Consider the following 20664-nt stretch of genomic DNA (forward strand, 5'->3'; position numbering starts at 1 on the left):
TCAAAAGAAAGTATTTACACAAATCTATTTATGAGAAGGAAATGTTGGCAATACTACATGCACTTAAGAAATGGTGACCCTACCTAATGGAAAGACACTTCAAGGTAAAAATGGATCACAATAGTCTTAAACACTTTTTAGAACAAAGATTATCTTCAGAAGAGTAGCAAAAATGGGTCACAAAGATGTTGGGTTATGAATTTGAAATCATATACAAAAGAGGGAAGCAAAATGTTGTGGTAGATGCACTCTCAAGAAAGAATGAGGATATGGAAGCATTGCTTTGCGCCATTTCTATTATCCAACTGGATTGGATAAAAGAAGCAAGGGATGAATGTAAGAATGAAAAAAAAGTGTGGGCACTCATTCAAAATTTACAACAAGATCCCAGTACATCTGATACATTTAGCTGGAAAAAATGATTCATTATGGTACAAAGATCACTTATACCTATGTAAGAATTCCAAACTCAAACAAAATATTCATATGGAATTGCATACCTCTCCCTAAGGAGGACACTCAGGATTTTTTAAAATTTACCATAGGGTTAAGAAGGAATTTTTTTTGGGGTGGCCTTAAATCGGATATTCAAAAGTTTGTGGCGGAATGTATGGTTTGCCAACAAAATAAATTTAAAACAATTAAGACCCCAAGTCTATTACAACTTTTATCCATTCCAAGCCAATGTTGGGAGGATGTTTCAATGGATTTTATGACAGGTTTACCCAAGTCCAAAGGAAAGAGTGTCAGACTACCAAGTATGCACACTTTTGTGCATTAACTCATCCATTTAAATCTGGTACAATTTCTACTGCATTTATGGAAACAATTCAAAATGTACATGGAAATCCAAAGATTATTGTAAGTGACAAAGATCCCATTTTCACTGGAAACTTTTGGACATAATTATTTTCTTGTCTTGGTGCTCATTTAGCTCATAGCTCATCTTATCATCCTCAATCTGATGGGCAAACTGAGATAATAAACAAATTTTTGGAAGGATATCTTCGTTGCTTTTTATCTGATAAATAAACACAATGGGTGAAATGGTTGCCTTTGGATGAATGGTGGTATAAGACTTCCTTCCATACCGCAGCAAAAAATGAACCCATTTATGGCACTTTATGGATATCATCCACCATCCATCACATCATATTTAAGAGAAAATTCTAAGGTTCAAGCAGTGAAAGATCACATCTAGCATCAACAAAAAGTTCTCCAACTCTTAAAGGATAACCTCACTTTGGTGCAGAATAGAATGAAACAACATGCAGATCAACATCATAGCGAAATAAGTTTTTATTTAAGTGACAGTGTATTCCTAAGGCTACAACCATATAAACAAATGTTCCTCAATCAAGCTAAGAAGGATAAAAAATTATCACCAAAGTATTATGGTCCATACAAGATGTTGCAAAAAATTTGTACTATGACATACAAATTAGAGCTCCCCGAAGCTTCTCAAGTGCACCCAGCTTTCCATGTTTCATGCTTAAAGAAGGTTATAGGTGACAAGCTCCCAGTTCAAAAAATATTTCCAAAACTTTGAAAGGAAGGAAAAATCATATTGGAACCTGAAGCAGTCACATATTCAAGAACTCGTAAACTAAGAAGTTGATCAATTTCGGAGAATCTCATCAAGTGGAAGAACTTACCCACTGAATATTCCACATGGAAGGATGAGAATTTTATACAGAAGCATCCAAAACCACTCAAGAATTGAGGACAATACTTTTTTGAAGGAGAGGGGCATGTTAAGTTCATATAATACTAGTGATTCCCCCATTAATATTGTAATTGTAGCCCTTATTGTTATTCTTGTGCCCCTATTGTCCCCATATTGTTATTATTGTGCCCCATAAAAGCCCGCTATTGTTATTATTGTGCCCTTATATTATTATTTTCATGTTGGCTTTGATTTTATTATGACCCCTTAGACTCCTATATATAGAAAGGAGGTTTTGTCATTTGTATCATCCAAGAATTGTTCATCTATGTAATGTAAAGGAGGTTTCCCCCTTGAAGAGGCTGATTTTGAATTTGTTGAGCTATCTTTTCTTCTATTTTGTGAAATGGTTACATAACACATTCCAAAACTGCACACAACGTAGTCTCAATGCTTACTCCTGACCCTTGAGCACTAAGACTATGCAGTCTCTACCTTCTATTAGTCCCCTTTGTGCAAAATGCGGTCTCAAGCATCAAGCCTCAACCTTTATCCCTTTAACTGTGCAACTTTACAATCCCTAGGCCTTTGTCCCTCTGAAACTGCGTAGTGGGAAACCTCAAGTGTCAAGCCCTCAACCTGACTCCTTGAGCCCCTCAACTACACATATGTCTAGCCCTAACCAGCCTAAACTACGTACTTCACAATCTCAAGACTCAGTCCTAGCCCCTAACCTCCTAAGCTACACAATTGTTCAATCATTGAGGTTGTGTCTCATCCTCTCAAATGGTTCCATCTTAGTTAATGGATCATCTTGAAGCATGTTAGACTAGGGTTTTATCATATTGATGTCTTCTTGTCATGAGTGGATTTTAGTTGCAAGTATCATATCATGTCATGGTAGGATGATGATGAAGGATACATAGAAGGAGACCCTACTAGAAGACACCTTTGAAGCTGTGAAGACAAATTGATTGATCAAGAGAAGAAAAAGGGACACTATATTGCGACAGTAGCTGGAAATCAGTATTACATTGAAGACTCCCTATCTTCAAGCTTGATTAAGGAGGAAAGAAAATAAAATGCACTATATTTCAAGAAGACTCCAAGATAGCAATAGAAAGAATGGCTTGGCATTGCCACATCATCATGCAGTCCATGTCATCAATGTCTTGTCAAGGTGTCATGTCATTATTGGCCACATCATTTGTGGATTTTGTAATTTCATTGTATCGGAAATGTAATGTAAAGTGGAAGTCCAAGAGACATGTATAGAAAGTGAAAAGTCATGTAGGAGTTGAAAGGTCATAGAGAAGTCAAATAGTAATGAGGGTAGTCCAAGAGTCATAAGGGAGATGAATGATTACCCCATTTGTTATATATACACCCTTATCACTCATGTAAAGGACCTTTAACCTTGGCTCCTCCTATCAGGCATCAGAGAGGAAACTAGTTCTTTTAGAAGAGAAAGTGGTTACTCTAATGCTCCACTATTGGGGATAGTAGTGTTTACTATCTTGATGTATGTTGGAAATTTTTCTTAATTTAGAATCTCATTGAGCCAACACACTTTCATTCATATGTCATAAATATTGCAATATTATTCTTTGAATGTTTGCAATGTATGTTTTTTTCATCTGTACTAAGGAAATTGAATTATTTCGATGGATTTTGTACTTATCTTGTTGAAGGTGTATTGTATGTGTTTTAACAATCATTTCTTCTATGTGAACTATTTTTCTAGTTGTCCAACGATTCATTTACATGTACATGCATGTGTGTCTTTTCTAAATTAGTACTATTACTTGTCTTTAAAATGCTCACTTTTCTCTCCCCTTTCAGTAGAAGAACCCTAATACATTCCGTAGTTAAACATTCCACAAGTCATACTCACTTTCTAATCCGAAAGTATCTGTGCATTACTCTCTTCTGTTGAACATTGAAGTAAAGTCATATCTTTAAGAATATATGGTAGTCAGGCCTTATTTCTGGAATGGCTCGCACACCAAACGGTGTGAAGTCTAATTGGGATTTTTCATTAGGGAGACCCCCTTGCATGTTGGAAGTATCCAACACCTTTAACATGTTGTCAAAAAAATAAAATATAAATAAATAAAATTCTAATGGTGAAAACCCATCTAGGGCGCAGTTAGATAAAGTGTTGATTCAAAACCATATTGTTGGAGATTGAAACATTATTTTTCTTTGTAGTAACAAAATAATGTTTTTCAAACGTTGTTTCATCTATAATTGAAAGCTAAATTTTGTCGTTGACACTGAGACTAGATCTACCTGTTGATATTGAAAACTAGATGTTGTTGTTGACATTGAGACCAGAAGTACCTACTAATACTGAAGGCCAAATGTTGTTGTTAACATTGATGTCAGATGTACCTGGTGATATTGAAAACTAGATTTTGTTGATATTGGAGATCAAACACTACCAATTTTTTATCATTAAAGAATAGATGCCAATCATTGATCTTGATACTCCAATTACCATTAGCAGCTAATCATAGTCATTCTTGTTGATAACATTCTTCCATTTCTCCAACGGATGTTATTGATGGCGTAACACCATTTTTTCCACTATGATCGCATAGAGGGTACCCACCAAGGAAGTTTCCATGAGTTATGCCAGCATACACTACCAAACAAGTCAGTTTTGTCCTAATCAGTTGTTGTATCAGCACAATTGATAAGTACTTGACAATTAATCTCTCTCATTTACTTGCAATCATGTATTTAAGTGTGACATGACCACCCTGCAACAATGGCCTAAGAGGGCCACCATTTCAGTTGAGGGGGTGGGTGAGGAGGGGGGGCGAGGTGGGTTTCGTATCGTACCTTCGTATGACACACTATCAGTACCTTGACATGGCATGATGGCTAATTTAATTCCACATGTGCATCATCATTTCCAAGTTATTCATCACACCACCTCACCATTGTTACTTTGACATGACTTCTCCCAATACTTTTCCATTTTATTTGCATTACTTTCCAATTATGGCATTACAAAAACTAGTTAACGCTCTACTACAACTAAAATTTTCCAAATTCTACAAAATTTAGCATCCTTCTCCCAACAAGAAATTGCATGCAACGTTTTTTGCATCTATAACGACATTTTGTATCAGCAATTAGAAAAATAAGGGGAGTCGTTGTGTGTCACAAACTTGATTCCACTAATGCACTAAAAGATTACCTAAAGAGCCTATATAATTTTTGAAAATATAGGTTGGTTGGCATATTTCTAAGCTGATGACTTTTCCTTGTGTAGTTTTTAACCATGTACATTCCTTTTCTAGCATTTCTTTTTGGGTGGGGTTTTTTCTAATTTCTATGTGGGATTCATGTTTGGAATCATAAGGATTTCCCATTTATTGGGAAGATGATTATGGATAGGATCACTCTCTAGGCCTCTCATGTTTATTATGTCTCTTCTTGATTTCCTAGCAAGGCTCAATTTCAACAATTAGAATAGATTTTATGTCCATATTTGTGGTCTAAGTATGGTGGAGAAAAAACACTTTTATTTTTCTCCAAGGGATATGTGTACTATACCCAAGGATTAGGGAGGTCTTGGCTTGATTGATGTTGCCACTTTGACAAGTATTTTTGCAACAAAGCACAACAAAGTAGGTGGTGAGGTGTATTGTGGGCTCCATCCCTTAGTAGGTTTTGTTTTGACATCGGATGATGTTTTCTTGGCATATAGGTATGATGCAAGGGACTTTGGTCTTTTCCATATTATTTCCTTGCCCCACCTATTTCAAGTCTCTAGCTCCTTTTTCAAAAGTACACAGTCACCTTGGAAAGCCATTGCAGGTTTGATTCAATGGAATTGGGAGGGGAAGAAGGCACATTGGGATTTAACAAGAATCATGCTCAATTTGGAGTTGGAGATTGCAAGATATAGGTGTTGTGGAGATGCCAGGGTTTCAAATGCGTAGCTTATAAAATAGTCAGAAAGGCCAAAAGTGGGCTTTGTGATGGTGTTTTCCCTATTTATCATGCCCTAAAGATGGTGCAGCACATTTTTGAAGTGTTAATTTGTTAAAAGTATTTCTAAAATTAGTGTTTAGTTTTACTTTAAAGTTGGGTTCATTGGCTTTTTTCTTTTTATGGAGATTGTTGTTCTCTAATTTGCTCCATCTTTAATGGGTTATGGTAGTGTTTAAGAATCTATGTCCTATTTATTTTTATTTTTTGTTTGCTAAGTATTGTGAGTCCTGAGATGACTATCAAGCCTAACTTGTGGCCTGAGTAGTAGCAACCCAAGGGCACCTAAGCCATCAAATTCACCTTAGGATCGTACATGGCTTGGGCCACACCAACCCTGTTGTGGCCACAACTACCACCCTATTGAAACATGCCTCTGATAGCAAATTTTCAATGGGTCCCCTATAAATCTAGTCTTTCATCCCTCTGAATGATCTGTTTCATCCCAGTGATTTTAACTATGTGGAGAGCCAAATCTTCCATTCACAGATGGGTAAAGCCCTTTAACAGATCCCTCGCTTAAGCCCTTCATTCCTATATTTATCGGGATTTGTTTAACCCCTCAAAACCCTCATCGCATTACTATTCCCATCACCATGCCTTATAGTGGAAATCCTTCACAAAGCACACATGAATCACCCATTTTCACTCATCGCACTCCACCTTGATCAAAGGGCAAAGGGCTGATTTATCATGAGTGAATGAGAGCGATGCGAGTAAGTCCTCCATCGCATCACAAATCGCCAACCGGCCAAGCCCCAAAGCCATATATAAAGGGCGCATAAGCATTCCAGACCCGACGGCCATATTAACAGAGGTATATTGTGTTTCGGATCCGAGACCATCGCTCATCGCTATCAGCGGGGTCCGAAATCTATGTATATGGCATGCCCTAACCACCTGGACCCGCTGATGATTATAAACCTCGGCATCTTGATTTTCAAATCCACCCCAATGGCCATACGCGAGTCTTTCCATATATCCATGTTTTTGCGATGAAACATTAAAGTTGGGGTTTTCCAAAGGGAATGGTAACATTACGGACTTGAAGGGATTTATGAACATTAACGTATATGTGTTTTCGAGTCCACCTCCCAATTGCATATTGCATATCGGCGGAGCCCGGGCCTTATGCGTATTATGCACAGTGATATAGCGGACCCGCTGACCTATCAAATATGATATATATATATTTTGGGTCCGAAGCCCTATCGCACATCACGATCAGTAGAGCCTCAGGCTTGCACATATTGTGATATGCGATAGGTCGGGCTCGACGATATTTACAGGTTCCAAGCATATAATAATTGAGGTTTGGCTTGGACAATTGACTCGGGTTTTTCCTTTGTTTTCTTTGTTTTCAAAATTTTCTGATATTATAATGGGATCGAGTTTTCAGCATAAAGGGCAAGCCTGTGGTCTCCCGATAGTGCAATTGCGCATCGAGGTGGTGGAAGGCATGGGTCCTATGACCTGAGAGGGCACCGATACCCGATTGCGATGAAAGAAGGCCCTCGAAAACTGTGCCAAGCCTATGTTTTGAGCGGAAAATTGCATGTTGACTGTGTTTTATGCATAGATCCTTTTCGCACTTGTTTCCACAATTATAAAATTAATGGAAGCAGTGTTTGTGTTTCATGTGAATGTCTTTGTCATATCGCTCACAATTATGAAGCTAATGATAGCTATCTCTGCAGGTGAGAAGTAAAGGACGCAAGAGGGGATATGAAGAGCCATGGATGCAGAAGTGATGCGTTTAAGGGTCTAGATGCAAGCATTCCGAGTCGGAAGCCCATGCATTTCCTGTGCATTTCGTAAGTTGAGCTGTCTCGGTCTTCATTATGGAGAGGCAACACATAGTCACACTTTTTGCCAACATTTGTTCTCCTCCTCAAGAAAGGAATCGAGCCGGCTGTTATGCCTTCTACATGTCGGCAGTCATGCTAATGATCCTATCTCTTTGTACTCGATTGGCATATCTGAAATAGTGGGAAGATGAGGAGGTAGGGCGACCTCAGCTTGTCGACAATTTCACCAACCTGTCGCAGCTGTACATACTGATCTGTGTAATGACAAGAAGTAGGGGAGGTCATGGAAGGCCGAGGGTCGTGCAGGGCCACATAAGTATTACCTCTAAAGAGGAGAAAGGGCTTTTGATTTTCGAGAAGAACAGTGTTGCTTTATTGTGAATGAGGAGGACTGTTTTTGGGAGAAGAAGGAGCCATTAGTTTCAGACTCATTGTATTGTTTTGGATCAGAATGTTGTTACTGACATGAATATAAATGTGATTTATATTTAAGCATATTGATGACTTACAGTTCACTATTAGTCTTGTTAAATTGAATGTGATTCAGTTTCATGGTTAACTTGTGAATGGTCTCTGATTTGAAACTACATTAAACATCAGTTGCAATTTTAATTCCATAGAAGAATGTGGATTCCTATATGAGTGATTGGATTGCAATTTAGCTTTAATACAGTCTTGTCGAGCTATGAATTCAGTGATTGATTCATTTGGACTTGAATATATGCATGATGTTTAACCTTCTCTATCACGCTCCTGCTGAACATATATAAGATGTTTAAACCTCTGTATCATGCTCTTGCAGGATAGATTAGAGTAGTTAGAAGTAGTATAGATAGGATTCAATACATAGAGGTTAGCTGTTTCATTTTATTGATTTAATTGAAGTCTTCCTCTCGGAAGTAATCTTTCGGCATGTTCAAGCGGTTTACGGGGTCCCTTAAAACCTGTCAGAGCTAACCAACCCAAACAAAAGCAGGTCTAATTGGGGCTTGCGATCGGGTTAGTTCCCCTTGTTGGCATAGTGCACATTAGCCATGTCAACAAGCCCTTAACATCGCTGGATTTTTCGGCATGAAGTTTCAAACCAGTGACCTTTTCACCACAGAGTGCCTTAACAAAACACCCTGCCACATCCTATTTATTCATTAATAAATTAGGTTTAATTTTGTTTTTAGTATTATTTAGCTCCTTGTCCACTTGTTGTAGAGTGTGGTGTGTGTGGTCTAATGGATTTGTGTTGATTAAAAATGACCATCTTTAAAATCTTTAACTTATTCAAATTTCATTTCAATACTAATCACATTTTGGAATATATAATGATTTTCATGGGAAGTATCTTCACTTTTGCTTTACTATTTGTAAATATTTTATTTTATAAACATACGATATGTTTTCAAAAATTAAAAATTATGAAACTCAAACTCTCAAAAAGCAGAGCTGAAGAATAGATCTAGTATGGCATAAGGTTAAATCTCAAAAGCTATACTCAGTCATTGTATGAGTCCTACATTGTTTATTTCCTACATGCTAAGTTGGGACAGCATTTTTCCCTTTTAATTGACAAAATGTATCATCTGAATCACATACATGTACAATGGAATATAATCATAGGCAGACTGCATTCTGTCTCTAAATAAAATAAACCTTGTTCTTCCTTAAAAAGAATTTATAGGTGCATATATCTAAAACTGAAGTAAAGACTGCATTCTGTCTCTAAATAAAATAAACCTTGTTCTTCCTTAAAAAGAATTTGTAGGTGCATATATCTAAAACTTACTTCAGTTTTTATGCCCAAAACAAGTGACATGGTTGCACAAATCATCAAAATGATGAGTGTCGTGTTCTGAAACGCTTCCCACACAAAGACCTGCCAGAGGAATGTCGTATATATAAATAAATGTAGATTTCAGAAGGGATAAATACGCATGCAGATCAAATATGCAGTGTTGTGTACCGAAGAATGCAAAACAAAACATTACCCAAAAATTGCGTGCAGCCTTTCGGGGATATGTGTTCTCTCCATATTCTTTCTTTCGACGTTCAAATTCTTCTGGATCTTCCTTAATACCCTTCTCGATATCAGTATGTAATAGATTGGCTACTCCAATTACCTGTTAGCAGATAGGGTTCTTACTGTAATAACTACTTCAGCAGGAACTTAAAAGCATAAGTCCATCATAATTGAGATGTGTGAACAAAATAGAATTCTCGTCACTTTCTCAACTTACCCCTCCCTTCCCCTTTAGAGCCTCAATATCCTGTTCTTTAACCAGTTTTGCAAGCACTAGTGGTCCAATTCCATATTCTTCCGGGGGAGCTTCTGAGAATGGCAATAGTTCATGAGTTATTAACCAAAAACTGGAAAGGCATTTCCGAATATTAAATATGCACATGAGAATTGTGAAAAAAAATTAACCGGTATAGATTTATCTTCAATACCCATCGAGAGGATCCAATTTATTTACGTGCAAATTTTGTATGAGTGGATATTATTTAAATATTTATATTTTAAAATTTTTATTTTGGCCTAAATTTTTATTTAATTTCTTAAATACAGATCTAACCAAAGCAAAATTTGATGACCAACAAATACCCATACACATCACACTATAGAATAAGCCTCTCCACTCAACAATGATCTTTCTTCCACAGAATACCATATACAAAGTAAAAGTAAAAATAAGCTAGAGTGTTTCTTCTGACAACACAAGTACTGTTCATTTAGTCCATTGAAAAACAATTAGCTAACAACACAAGTCCTGTTCATTTAGTCCATTGAAAAACAATTAAATGCTAGGATATATAGATTTGTAACTACGTTCTATTACCAAAATTTAGGGCATTAATTCTCCAAAACCATGCAGAGACCCATAAAACAAAATTAAAAATTTTGGCTAAAAAGACTATAGTCAATAAATAATTAACCGGATTCTTCAATAATCACTCACCAATTTCATCTGTTCCACATATAGAATTATGTTGTTCACTTAAGGGATTAAAGTGTTATAGTACCCAAAGAAGGAGAGTTTCTCATACCATCTCTTATTCCACTCAGAGTTCTTTCCCTAACGAGCTTGGCTTCCTGCAAGAATGAAAAAAAAGGATTTAGGAATGTTGTATGATCAAGGAGTCATTTTCCTTCAAAGAAATAAACAATAAAAAGGCACAATTATAGATGACTTACCTCTAATATTTCAGCACGTTCTTCGGTCGGATCCCGTTTTAAAGTATACCTAAACCGGCGAGCGGCATTCAGAGCCCACGTTGCTGCCTGCATATGTAGATGATGATACATATATTACAAAAATATGGACCTACAAACCAAAGGCTGTCCAAACATGTTAAATATTTCAATAAGTTACAGCCAACATATTTAATTCCTATGGTTCTCAGTAGTTACCATCTGAGAAGGTTATTCAATATTCAGTTATTCAGTTCAACGTTGAAATCATTTATCTATCTTGTGTAAGTCTTATAACATGTAAGACGGAATGATATTAAACCTAATATGTAGTTGCAGCTTAACATTGCAGAAGGCAAAGTCAGCAATAACACGTTTCTCAAACGCCTTGGATACATCTTCTTTGGCGTGTCGAATCTAGAACAGTTTCACTTCTCCTTGGTTGGGTAATGATTGGGCTTGTTGGTCACCCCTTTGTTACAATTCTGAAGAATGTGAAACTAGTATCTCATTAGGGTGGTTTGGTATATATGTTTGTTTTGGTATGGATGATGGGTTCTATCCCAAGAAGTTAAGTGATAACGTGTTTGATGATTGTTGAAATTTTATGACGACCTTTGCAAGATGATGCGGCATAATTTGTTGCAAGATAATGTGGTATAATTTGTTGCAATTTTGAAGGATGTGAAACATAGTATCTCATTATAGTGGTTTGGTATATATGTTTATTTTGGGTATGGATGATGGGTTCTATTCCCAAGGAGTTAAGTGATGATGTGTTTGATGATTGTTAAAAATTTATGATGACTTCTGCAAGATAATGTGGTATAATTTGGTGGCATTAGGAGGGATGTTCTACAATGATATTTTATATGTTAGATGTGTGATGGGTACATATTTATGGTTGGATGGTTTAACTTTTTTCTATGCTTGTTGTTATAGTGGGATGATTTATTTTGTTTTTCTAAAACTTTTCGGGGGTGATTTATCATATTTTCTAGATGTCACCTAGGGGAATGTATTTTATGATGTTAGTATCTTCCCTAACATATTATTTGCTAAGTTTGAGATAAAGAGGAGGTATTACATTATGATTTGATGGTGACCTAGCATTTTCCTATGTTTAGACGGTGAATGGTGGTGGTGCACTTTAGGTTGGATTTTATATATTGTTGTTATCATGTAAGGGTTTTGTTAGGAGGACATTCTTTATTTAAATGGTACGACTTTTTTTAAAGTGTGCTACCGATTAGTATGCATGTTCATGGTGATTTAATTTATCGATGACTTGTTGGGGAGAATTATGGTTATATTTCATCATTAATATTGGTGCATGGTGCATGGTTGTTGAGGTTGTTTAATTTATTCAATGATTAAACTAATCTAATATGTTGAAATAAAGGATAATAAATAAATAAAACATTTCAATGTGAGACATATATAAAATATTTCATTATCATCTATAGAGAGAATGCACAACTGAAAGTTAAGAAATTATTCATGCTTTGAAAGGCAATTTTGGCATCTTGGTATGAGGGAGATATGTAATTCCTTTTGTGCTCAGCATCAAGTTGGGGAAAAAAGTTAATAACAAATTAAATATTTTAATGACTGTCATAAATAAAATATTTACCTTACGTTTTATATATATATATATATATATATATATATATATATAGATATATATAATATGAAAGAAATTTCTTATTTTTCCAGTAAGTGTTTTCAACTTTTCAAGAATGAGGGAGTTGTGTAGTTCTCCCAATACTTAAGATGGAGTTGATATATGGTATTTAGAAAAATACTAATAACAAAAGTATTTCAGTGTTGAACATAAAAAATAATCAATGCCCACTTTCAATAAAATATTTTATATAAATACTGTTTGCTAAATTCAGAGTTCTGTGATCCATAATGAATTAAGAAAAGTTTTTAGGTAGAAATCACATAAGAGAATTTTTTGGCTGGTGCTTTTCGAACCAACAAGTGTGGTTCATCATCACAATGAATTAAGAAAAGTTTTTAGGTAGAAATCACATAAGAGAATTTTTTGGCTGGTGCTTTTCGAACCAACAAGTGTGGTTCATCATGAGGACCATATGAAGAGGCAAACCATGGCAAAGACTTAAATAGAGAGCAATGTAGTGACCATAATTTCAAGTAACGGCTATATTTGAACAATAATATTTAAATTATGATATTAATTTATTATATATTAAAAACAAATATTATTAAGTAACGAATATACCGCTAGTTTTTGAAAAATAATATTTAAATTATGATATTAATTTATTAAAACAAATATTAATAAGTAACGACTATATTAAATGGCTAGTTTTTGAAAAAATATATTTAAAGTAATTTATTAAAATCAAATATTATTAAAAAATCCTATTAAAAAAATCAAAGTCAAACTCGAAACAAGGAGGGAAGTCAAAAATTATAAAAAAGAATCAAGACCCTAATCATAGATCATTTAATAAATAAAAATACTTAAAGGAAATAAAATCAACTAAAATCAAATAATTAATAAAAAATAAATAAAATAAAACAAAAATATACACCAGCCAAAAGACATATATATATCTATATATATATATATATATATATATATATATATATATATATATATATATATAGATATATAGATATATATTCAAAGAAAAATAATCAATAAATAAAACAGGGTCAACAATAAAATGCAGGGTTGAGGCCCATTAAACAAATATTGGTCACTCAATTAATTAAAGGATTCATAAGCAAAACGTTGACATCAAGCATGGTAGGACCCACTCCTCTGCTTTGGAAAAGCATGCAGAAATCTAAGCATCACATATGCATTGAGGAGGCCCGAGTGGTTGCTAGGGTTAGTCATTACCATCATCGTAAATTGAGGGAGGCCACAGAAATTGAAAAAAGACCCAATAGTTTGAATAGAGACGATGGTTGGATTATTAGTAGAAGTTGGGTCCATGTCCTGTCCTCCTAGTTTTTTAGGTTTCTTTTAGGGATTTATTTTGTTTGTTTATCTATCTATGTGGGTATTGTTGTCCTTTTTATAGTATTTATTGTTGGTTTATTCTTCATTAGAGTTTATATTCTTGATCCTTCGTGTTTTCTTAAGTATTTTATCATCTTATTAGTTCTTAACTCCTTTTAGTATTTTTGTTATTTTTCATTTTTCTTGGAAATCCCCTTCTAATTCTTGTTTTTGTAACTTATAAAGGGTGTATCTTGTTCATTCAATGATCTTTTGAAGTGCCATTTTTCAAAGTACATTGTTTTTCATGTACTTTTGTAAAGATATAGTTAATGTTTGTGTTTCTAGTCATTTGATTTTAGTTACTTACTTTTCTAATTCTATTGAAATTCTTTTAAACAAAAATAACTATTTCTCATGGAAGTCCCACATGGAAGCTCCGTTAAGAAGGGACTCAAGAATTACTTTTGAAGCACAAGTATGACCTTTATATGAAATAAACAAAACCAAAGGTGTTAAAACATGATGAAGCCTATGGACTTATTAATATTAATCATTAAAGATTTAAAGTTTCACCCTTAAGGGTTGACAAACTATATTAAGTAAATAGAGTGAAATTTGAGCTCATCAACCCAAGAATGAATACACTAGAGTTGATTTGGATCTTGTTGTCTTTGTTCACATTGAATGTTATATCTTAAGGTTTAATAATGTCAGACTACTTGTAGATTATGTTATAAAGAAGTATGGGGATTTGATGATACTTTTCAACCTTTAATCTTTACCTTGTTGTTGTATTTTGTTTCTTCCATGAAAAAATATTTTGGAGCTACTTATAAAATGCTTACTTTGAAACATTTTGTGGTCAATTAACGTGAGAACAATACAAGCTCTTGCACGTGAATATCATTTTTATATATACAAAAAAAAACCTTGGTGGTGTAGTGGAAGAAAGGTCACAAGAAGAATTGGTGAAGGAGAAAAAAGAAATAAGTGCTCCAAACATAATTAGTGTTCCTATACACCAAATCTAGAATAAGGAGCAAAGTCCAAGAGAAGGAACACTAACAAGTGTTGTAATTTTTGTGTACTATATGGCCATATTGAATCATGTTGTTGGAAAAGGATGGAAACATCAAAGACAACCATGAAGCATGAAAATTTCAAACTTTGATCCTCCTTTCCTTCATTATCCTAATGCTCAAGAGTGGGTGCACAAATATGATGGCCACAAAAGTGGAAATCGGGGCATCAAGAATGTGTTCCCACAAGAAGACATTCATGTTCCTAATAACATGCACACATCCTTGAGCATTCAGGTTCAAGAAAGCTTTAGCTTCCAACTAGGATGCCAACTCAACAAGGGTCATGAACATGCACGTGTTCTTAGAAACATGCATGTTCTTGCAACACTTACATGTTCCTGGTGTGGCCATTATTTTATGTGCCCATAACCTCAATTTTTAACCATTTTGGGAATGTGTAGTGTTATTTTAGGTGTGATTGGGAAAAAATCTCGATTAATAGTCTACATTGAGTGCTAACTAACAGCCATACATTATTTTTCGACTCCAAGTAAGAATTCTAAAGGATTTGTTTTTTATTTTTATTTTTTTGTTTTTGTTTTTTTTTAATTGGTTTAAAATTGATAAAATTATCTAAATAATATCCTATGCACAATAGTCATATTCAATCATATGGAAATTGGTTAATATGGAACCTATTCAAAACTGAAAGCTACCATCATCAAACTAAAATTTAAAACAACCAAACCCCAATCAAGAACAAGAAATACAAGTGATGAAATTGATGTATACTTGGCTACTTGGATGTCACTAATATAGGACCTCTATAACACCAAAGAGCCATCATTATTTTCTTTGGAAACTTCATTAAACTCACTTTCATCATCCATATATAATGCCCAAATCTAGTTAACTAATATTTTTTATTATAGGACTAGAATGTATGAACACCATAGAACCAATCTAACTAAAGACTGAATTAGAGACCTCAAAATTACTAAACTACAAATTAATTTCTTTTTTCATTGACCTAAGAAACAACCAACCTTTACCAGTCAAAAAATATGCATTTGTATGGACAAGTGCACCTACTGACCAATTTGATACCATTGGAGGGATAGGTGGATCATGGTATTTTATAAACTTCCCTATAATAATATAGAGGTACCAATATATTTCTTGAGGAATTTATTGGCAATATTTAGGCTAGGATTCCATGTTAGCTACTATGACATTTGAGAATTCTAGAGGGTAATCATATGATAGACAAAACGCTAGGTGTAACCCAGATCTAGGTCAATGTCCACCTAGACTACTACCTAAGCCCCCTACCCAACATCATCCAGTTATGGATAACATTATTAAAACCTAGATAGAAATAGACACATTGACTCGCACCATATTCCAACATGGCAGGTTTGTAGAATTTTCACACTAGGAGCCACCAACAGTTAATGTTATGGGAGGGGTTGGACCATCCGACTCTACAACACAATGTGACTAGCAAAGGCCATGTGAAGGCTCACGTGAGCCTCATAGATGTACCAGTTGTGAACATACTTGATACGAGATAATGGACGGTAGTAGCAGTATAATTTTATGGAGGAGGTTATTATCTTAACTTCCTTTACATTCTTTTTATATATGTGTGTGTTTGTGTGTGTGTGTGTAGGGTTGGATCATTAGGTTCTACAACATTGTTTGACCAGCAAAGCCTACATGGAGGCTCACATGAGCCTCATATATATATCATTTGTGAACAAACTTGCTATCGGTAGATGGAGGGGAGTAGACAACAATTTTTTATGGAGGAGGTTATTAGCTTAACCATATTTATATTCTTCACTACACACACATATAAATTTTATTGTGTTTTCTTTATACATATAATTATATGTTGTTTATAGTTGTTATTCCCTGATAGCATCCACCCCACCCCTACAAATGTGTTAGTGCTAGTTTCAGCCACCGATGCTATAGTGGATGTTGCTTTCTCATTTAGTGTACTTCCTACTCAGGTATGGTGAGTTAAAACTATCCCTCCTTGCCAAATTTTCATATTTTTTTAGTCCATATGATACATTCTTTTAGTTTTGGTATGATTATAGTGTTCATCTAATTTTTTTTTAGGTTTCGGTGACACTACGTGAGGAGAAAAACCCACCTAGGACATACATATCATCCCCACCCTTGGTATCATGTTTTAAATTAAATTTTGTTTAAATATTTGATTCACTATATATTTTAGTTAACTAATTAAATTGTTATAAATGTGTATGTAGGTGTGATGTAGGTTCCTGCATTTTCCCAATTTTTCACTCTGTCTCCATATATCATTCCCCGCTATCCACTATTCCCCAATTAGTTGTTTGTAAATATCATCACATTGCCCTAATTTTTAGTATTCATCTTACCTCCACTGGCGAAATTCCTTCATTACTAAAACCCATGGATGTTGGTCATCACCCATCTCCACCACATTTTCAATCCCATCCATCCATAGTGGTTCCATCAGTAGACCATCCAATAGCCTACCCTCCCCATTTTTACTACTATTGTTCCATCCCTAGTAGTTTCAAGATATGTCCCCCATGTAGTACTTTGACCATCAATCCATGATGAAATATTGCTAGAAGCAATAGTAGATGTTTCCTTTGAGCAGGTTGTGTAGCTGACTACTCCACACACTAATGAATCCTCATCATTGGGAAATACATTCATGGTAAGATCATTCATTTCCTTTTTATTTTATTTATTTATTTTATGGTGAATTAGATCGATTCTATGATTTTTTGTTTAGATTATATGCTTTGACTCGTGTAACTATCATAGGGTGGCATAGTGGAGATGTTGGGGTCACAGAGGAGAATGACACCCTTGTGAATAATTATATCATTTGTAGTGAGTTTTCTAAGCTCGAATTAGAAATTATTATTTTATAATTGTGATAATTTATTATGGGGAAAAGATCTAATGAGAATTTTGTTTCTTTGTGCAATCTGTAGAGAAACGAAGCCCGCCCCAAAAGAAAAAAATTTGAACTCCTTTTAGTAAGAGGAGAAAGATAATTTCAAAGATGCAAATTATGATGGTGAGGGTGGAAGTGGTCAATGATTTATAAATGAAACCAATTTCGTATATATGACTTCGTATTCCATACTTTCACGTTGGGAATGACATGTCATAATTAGAACCATTTTCTATATAGGTCACCATACACCATACCTCCATGTTTAGGCATATAAACACGAGGTTTCATTTTTTATATTGGGAATGCTATGCCATTTTGTTAAAAATGTATGTTTGACAACATTTTGAGATGTTCAATTACTAGATTGCTAGGTTGAATTTCCATGTATGTGGAAATGATGCAATATTACCTATGGCTAAGTGAGCATTCTAACATTTTGATTTATTGGAGGTTTTTTCCTTGGGTTTTTAAAGACATGTTAGTTAGGCATATTCTTATTGATCCCTGTAGTTGATGATCATGAAGAAACTAGCAAAGTCACAACATTAAATTTGTAATATAATTTATATATTTTTTTTATCTTCAAGTTCTATATTAAATAACTTAATAGTTTCAACCCTATGTTATATCAAATCAACATGAATGATAGATCATCAAATTTACTTAATCGTGAAGACAACACAAGATGAAATATCAAATCTGAGATCACACAATTTTGGATAGAAAGATACTTTATACATATATAGAAGAAATGAAAGATATGTGAACAAATTATCACAAAATTGGTACAACCTCTAACTCTCCAAACTCTATCAATGTAAAATCATGAAAACTATAACCACCATAAAAATTCCACAACAAGTTAGCATCAACACAAATAAGTCCTCCCTTGGCTTCAACAATCCTGTATCATATATTCTCTTCACACCAGCAATGTTTTATTCCTTAGGGTTTACAAACCATATCCATGTCGCATAACATAAGTGAATAGAAAAATAACTCTAGCGCTAGTCCACATATATAATTCTCCATCCTAGGGTTTGTGTACTCAAATCCTTTCCCTTCAACTCTTACATCAACATAAACAACAACACCTCCATGGAACATCATGAAAGATATAATAACAATTTCTATTCTAAGAAAGGCACAAAACCATGCTCAAGACTCATTAATTTCATCTCATTGTGATCTTTTCCTTGCCCCGCATCCCATAAGAACAAGGTTTTAAAATCATGTAAGGTTTTAGCTCCATTTTATGTGTCTTCTATGAGGTTAAAAAATATAGTGGTACAACAAGATCCATCATAGTCATCATCATGAATAACACCAACTCCATGTTCTTCTCTAAGGCATATATGCATAGAATAAACCCTAGCATCACATGAGAAACCTACAATTATCACAAAAGAAAACTCTCCATGAAACATACAAGACATCTCTCTCACCCCTTTTCTTATTTTATGGTTTCCTCATGCACCCTAATGTCATACTACTAGGGTTTCCTCATGAACCTAACTTATTTATCCCTACAAGACTTCTCTAAGACAATACAATGAATAAAGTACAATGATGACAAAATATATTTTCCTCCCTTATATATACTATAGATGAGGGAGGCTAACACAATAAGGACATAATTCCAGATAAGTGAAACACCCTCCAAGCATGAACACCTCTCCTCTAAGATGGTGCACTATCTAACAAGTTGTTAGTCCAAAGTGTTTTCTTCCATGTTTTACTATCCAAGTGTCCTCATGTAAGATGATTCTCCTATAACTATCTGCCACATGTCCCCAATGTTATTTTCATTTGATTAACAAATTTAGAACCACATTTTAGCACATTAAAATTTCCCCCATTGTATTGGGTGGCTAAATTAGTTCCTAGATGCTTATCTTTTCACATAACATTTCCACATTGTAAAAATATATTTTCATGCACTAGTTATATTTTTCAACAACTACCCAAATACATGTAAAATAATTATGTTCTTAATATTCAAGCTATATATTAAATCACGTAATGATTTGAACCCTATGTTATATAAAATCAACACAAATTATAGATCCTAGAAATTACTTAGTTATGAATACAATGCAAGATGAAAAATCAATTTCTCAATCACACAAATTTGGATAGAAATATAACTTATACATATATACAATAAATGAAATACATTTGAAATATTTTTATCATAATATTTGTACAATCTCTAGCAAGGTAAAGTCATAAAAATTATAGCCACCATCATAAATCCACAAAAAACTAGCATGAACATCAACAAGTCCTCCCTTGACTTGAACAATCTTGTAGCACATATGCTCTTCACACTAGCATTGTTTTATTCCTTAGGGTTTACAAACTATAGCCATGGTTCATCACGCAAGTGCATGGAAAGACAACTCTAGAACTAGTCTCCATATATACTTATCCACCCTAGGGTTGTGGACTCAAATCCTTAGCCTTCAACTCTTACATCAATATAAACAACAACACCTCCATGGAACATCATAAAATATATAATAACTAACTTGTATTCTAAGAAAGGTGTCATACCATGATCAATACTCATAAATTTCATATCACCATGATTTTTCCCTAGCCTCACATCCCATAAGAGAAAGGTTATAAAATCATGCAAGGCGTTGCTCCACTATCCATGTATTCTATGATTTTATAAAATCTGGTGGTACATCAAGGTCCATCATAGTCATCATCATGAATCAAACCGATACCATGTTATTCTCTAGGGTATACATGCATAGCATAAACCATAGAATCACATGAGAAAACTATTCAGACAAAAGAAATATTTTCTTGAAACATACAAGATATCTCTCTCTCCCACTTTATTTTTCTAAGGTTTACTCATGCACCCTAATTTCATACTATTATGGTTTCCTAATAGTATGAATAGATTACAATGATGACAAAATATACAACAACTCTATCCTCCCTTATATATACAATAGGTGAGGGAGGCTAACATAATAAGGATATAATTCCATACAAGTGAAACACCCTCTAA

The 20664-nt window shown here is 34.4% G+C and overlaps 1 protein-coding gene across 1 annotated transcript in view; it reads right to left on the reverse strand.

The window, feature by feature from the left end:
- LOC149241546 (calcium-transporting ATPase 8, plasma membrane-type-like) overlaps positions 1 to 20664 on the reverse strand; it is a 180419-nt gene that overhangs the window by 141904 nt on the left and 17851 nt on the right. The window contains exons 2-6 of the mRNA XM_089370583.1: positions 10664 to 10750; positions 10492 to 10561; positions 9708 to 9799; positions 9459 to 9590; positions 9257 to 9346 (exon numbers count right to left, since the gene is read on the reverse strand). Of these exons, the coding sequence (XP_089226709.1) occupies positions 9257 to 9346; positions 9459 to 9590; positions 9708 to 9799; positions 10492 to 10561; positions 10664 to 10750 (471 nt within the window). The remainder of the gene's footprint in view (positions 1 to 9256; positions 9347 to 9458; positions 9591 to 9707; positions 9800 to 10491; positions 10562 to 10663; positions 10751 to 20664) is intronic.

This window comes from Pinus tabuliformis, chromosome 8 (genome assembly GCF_031772625.1).
Source record: "Pinus tabuliformis cultivar Carrire ecotype Pingquan chromosome 8, CPIR1, whole genome shotgun sequence".
Taxonomy (NCBI): Eukaryota; Viridiplantae; Streptophyta; class Pinopsida; order Pinales; family Pinaceae; genus Pinus; species Pinus tabuliformis.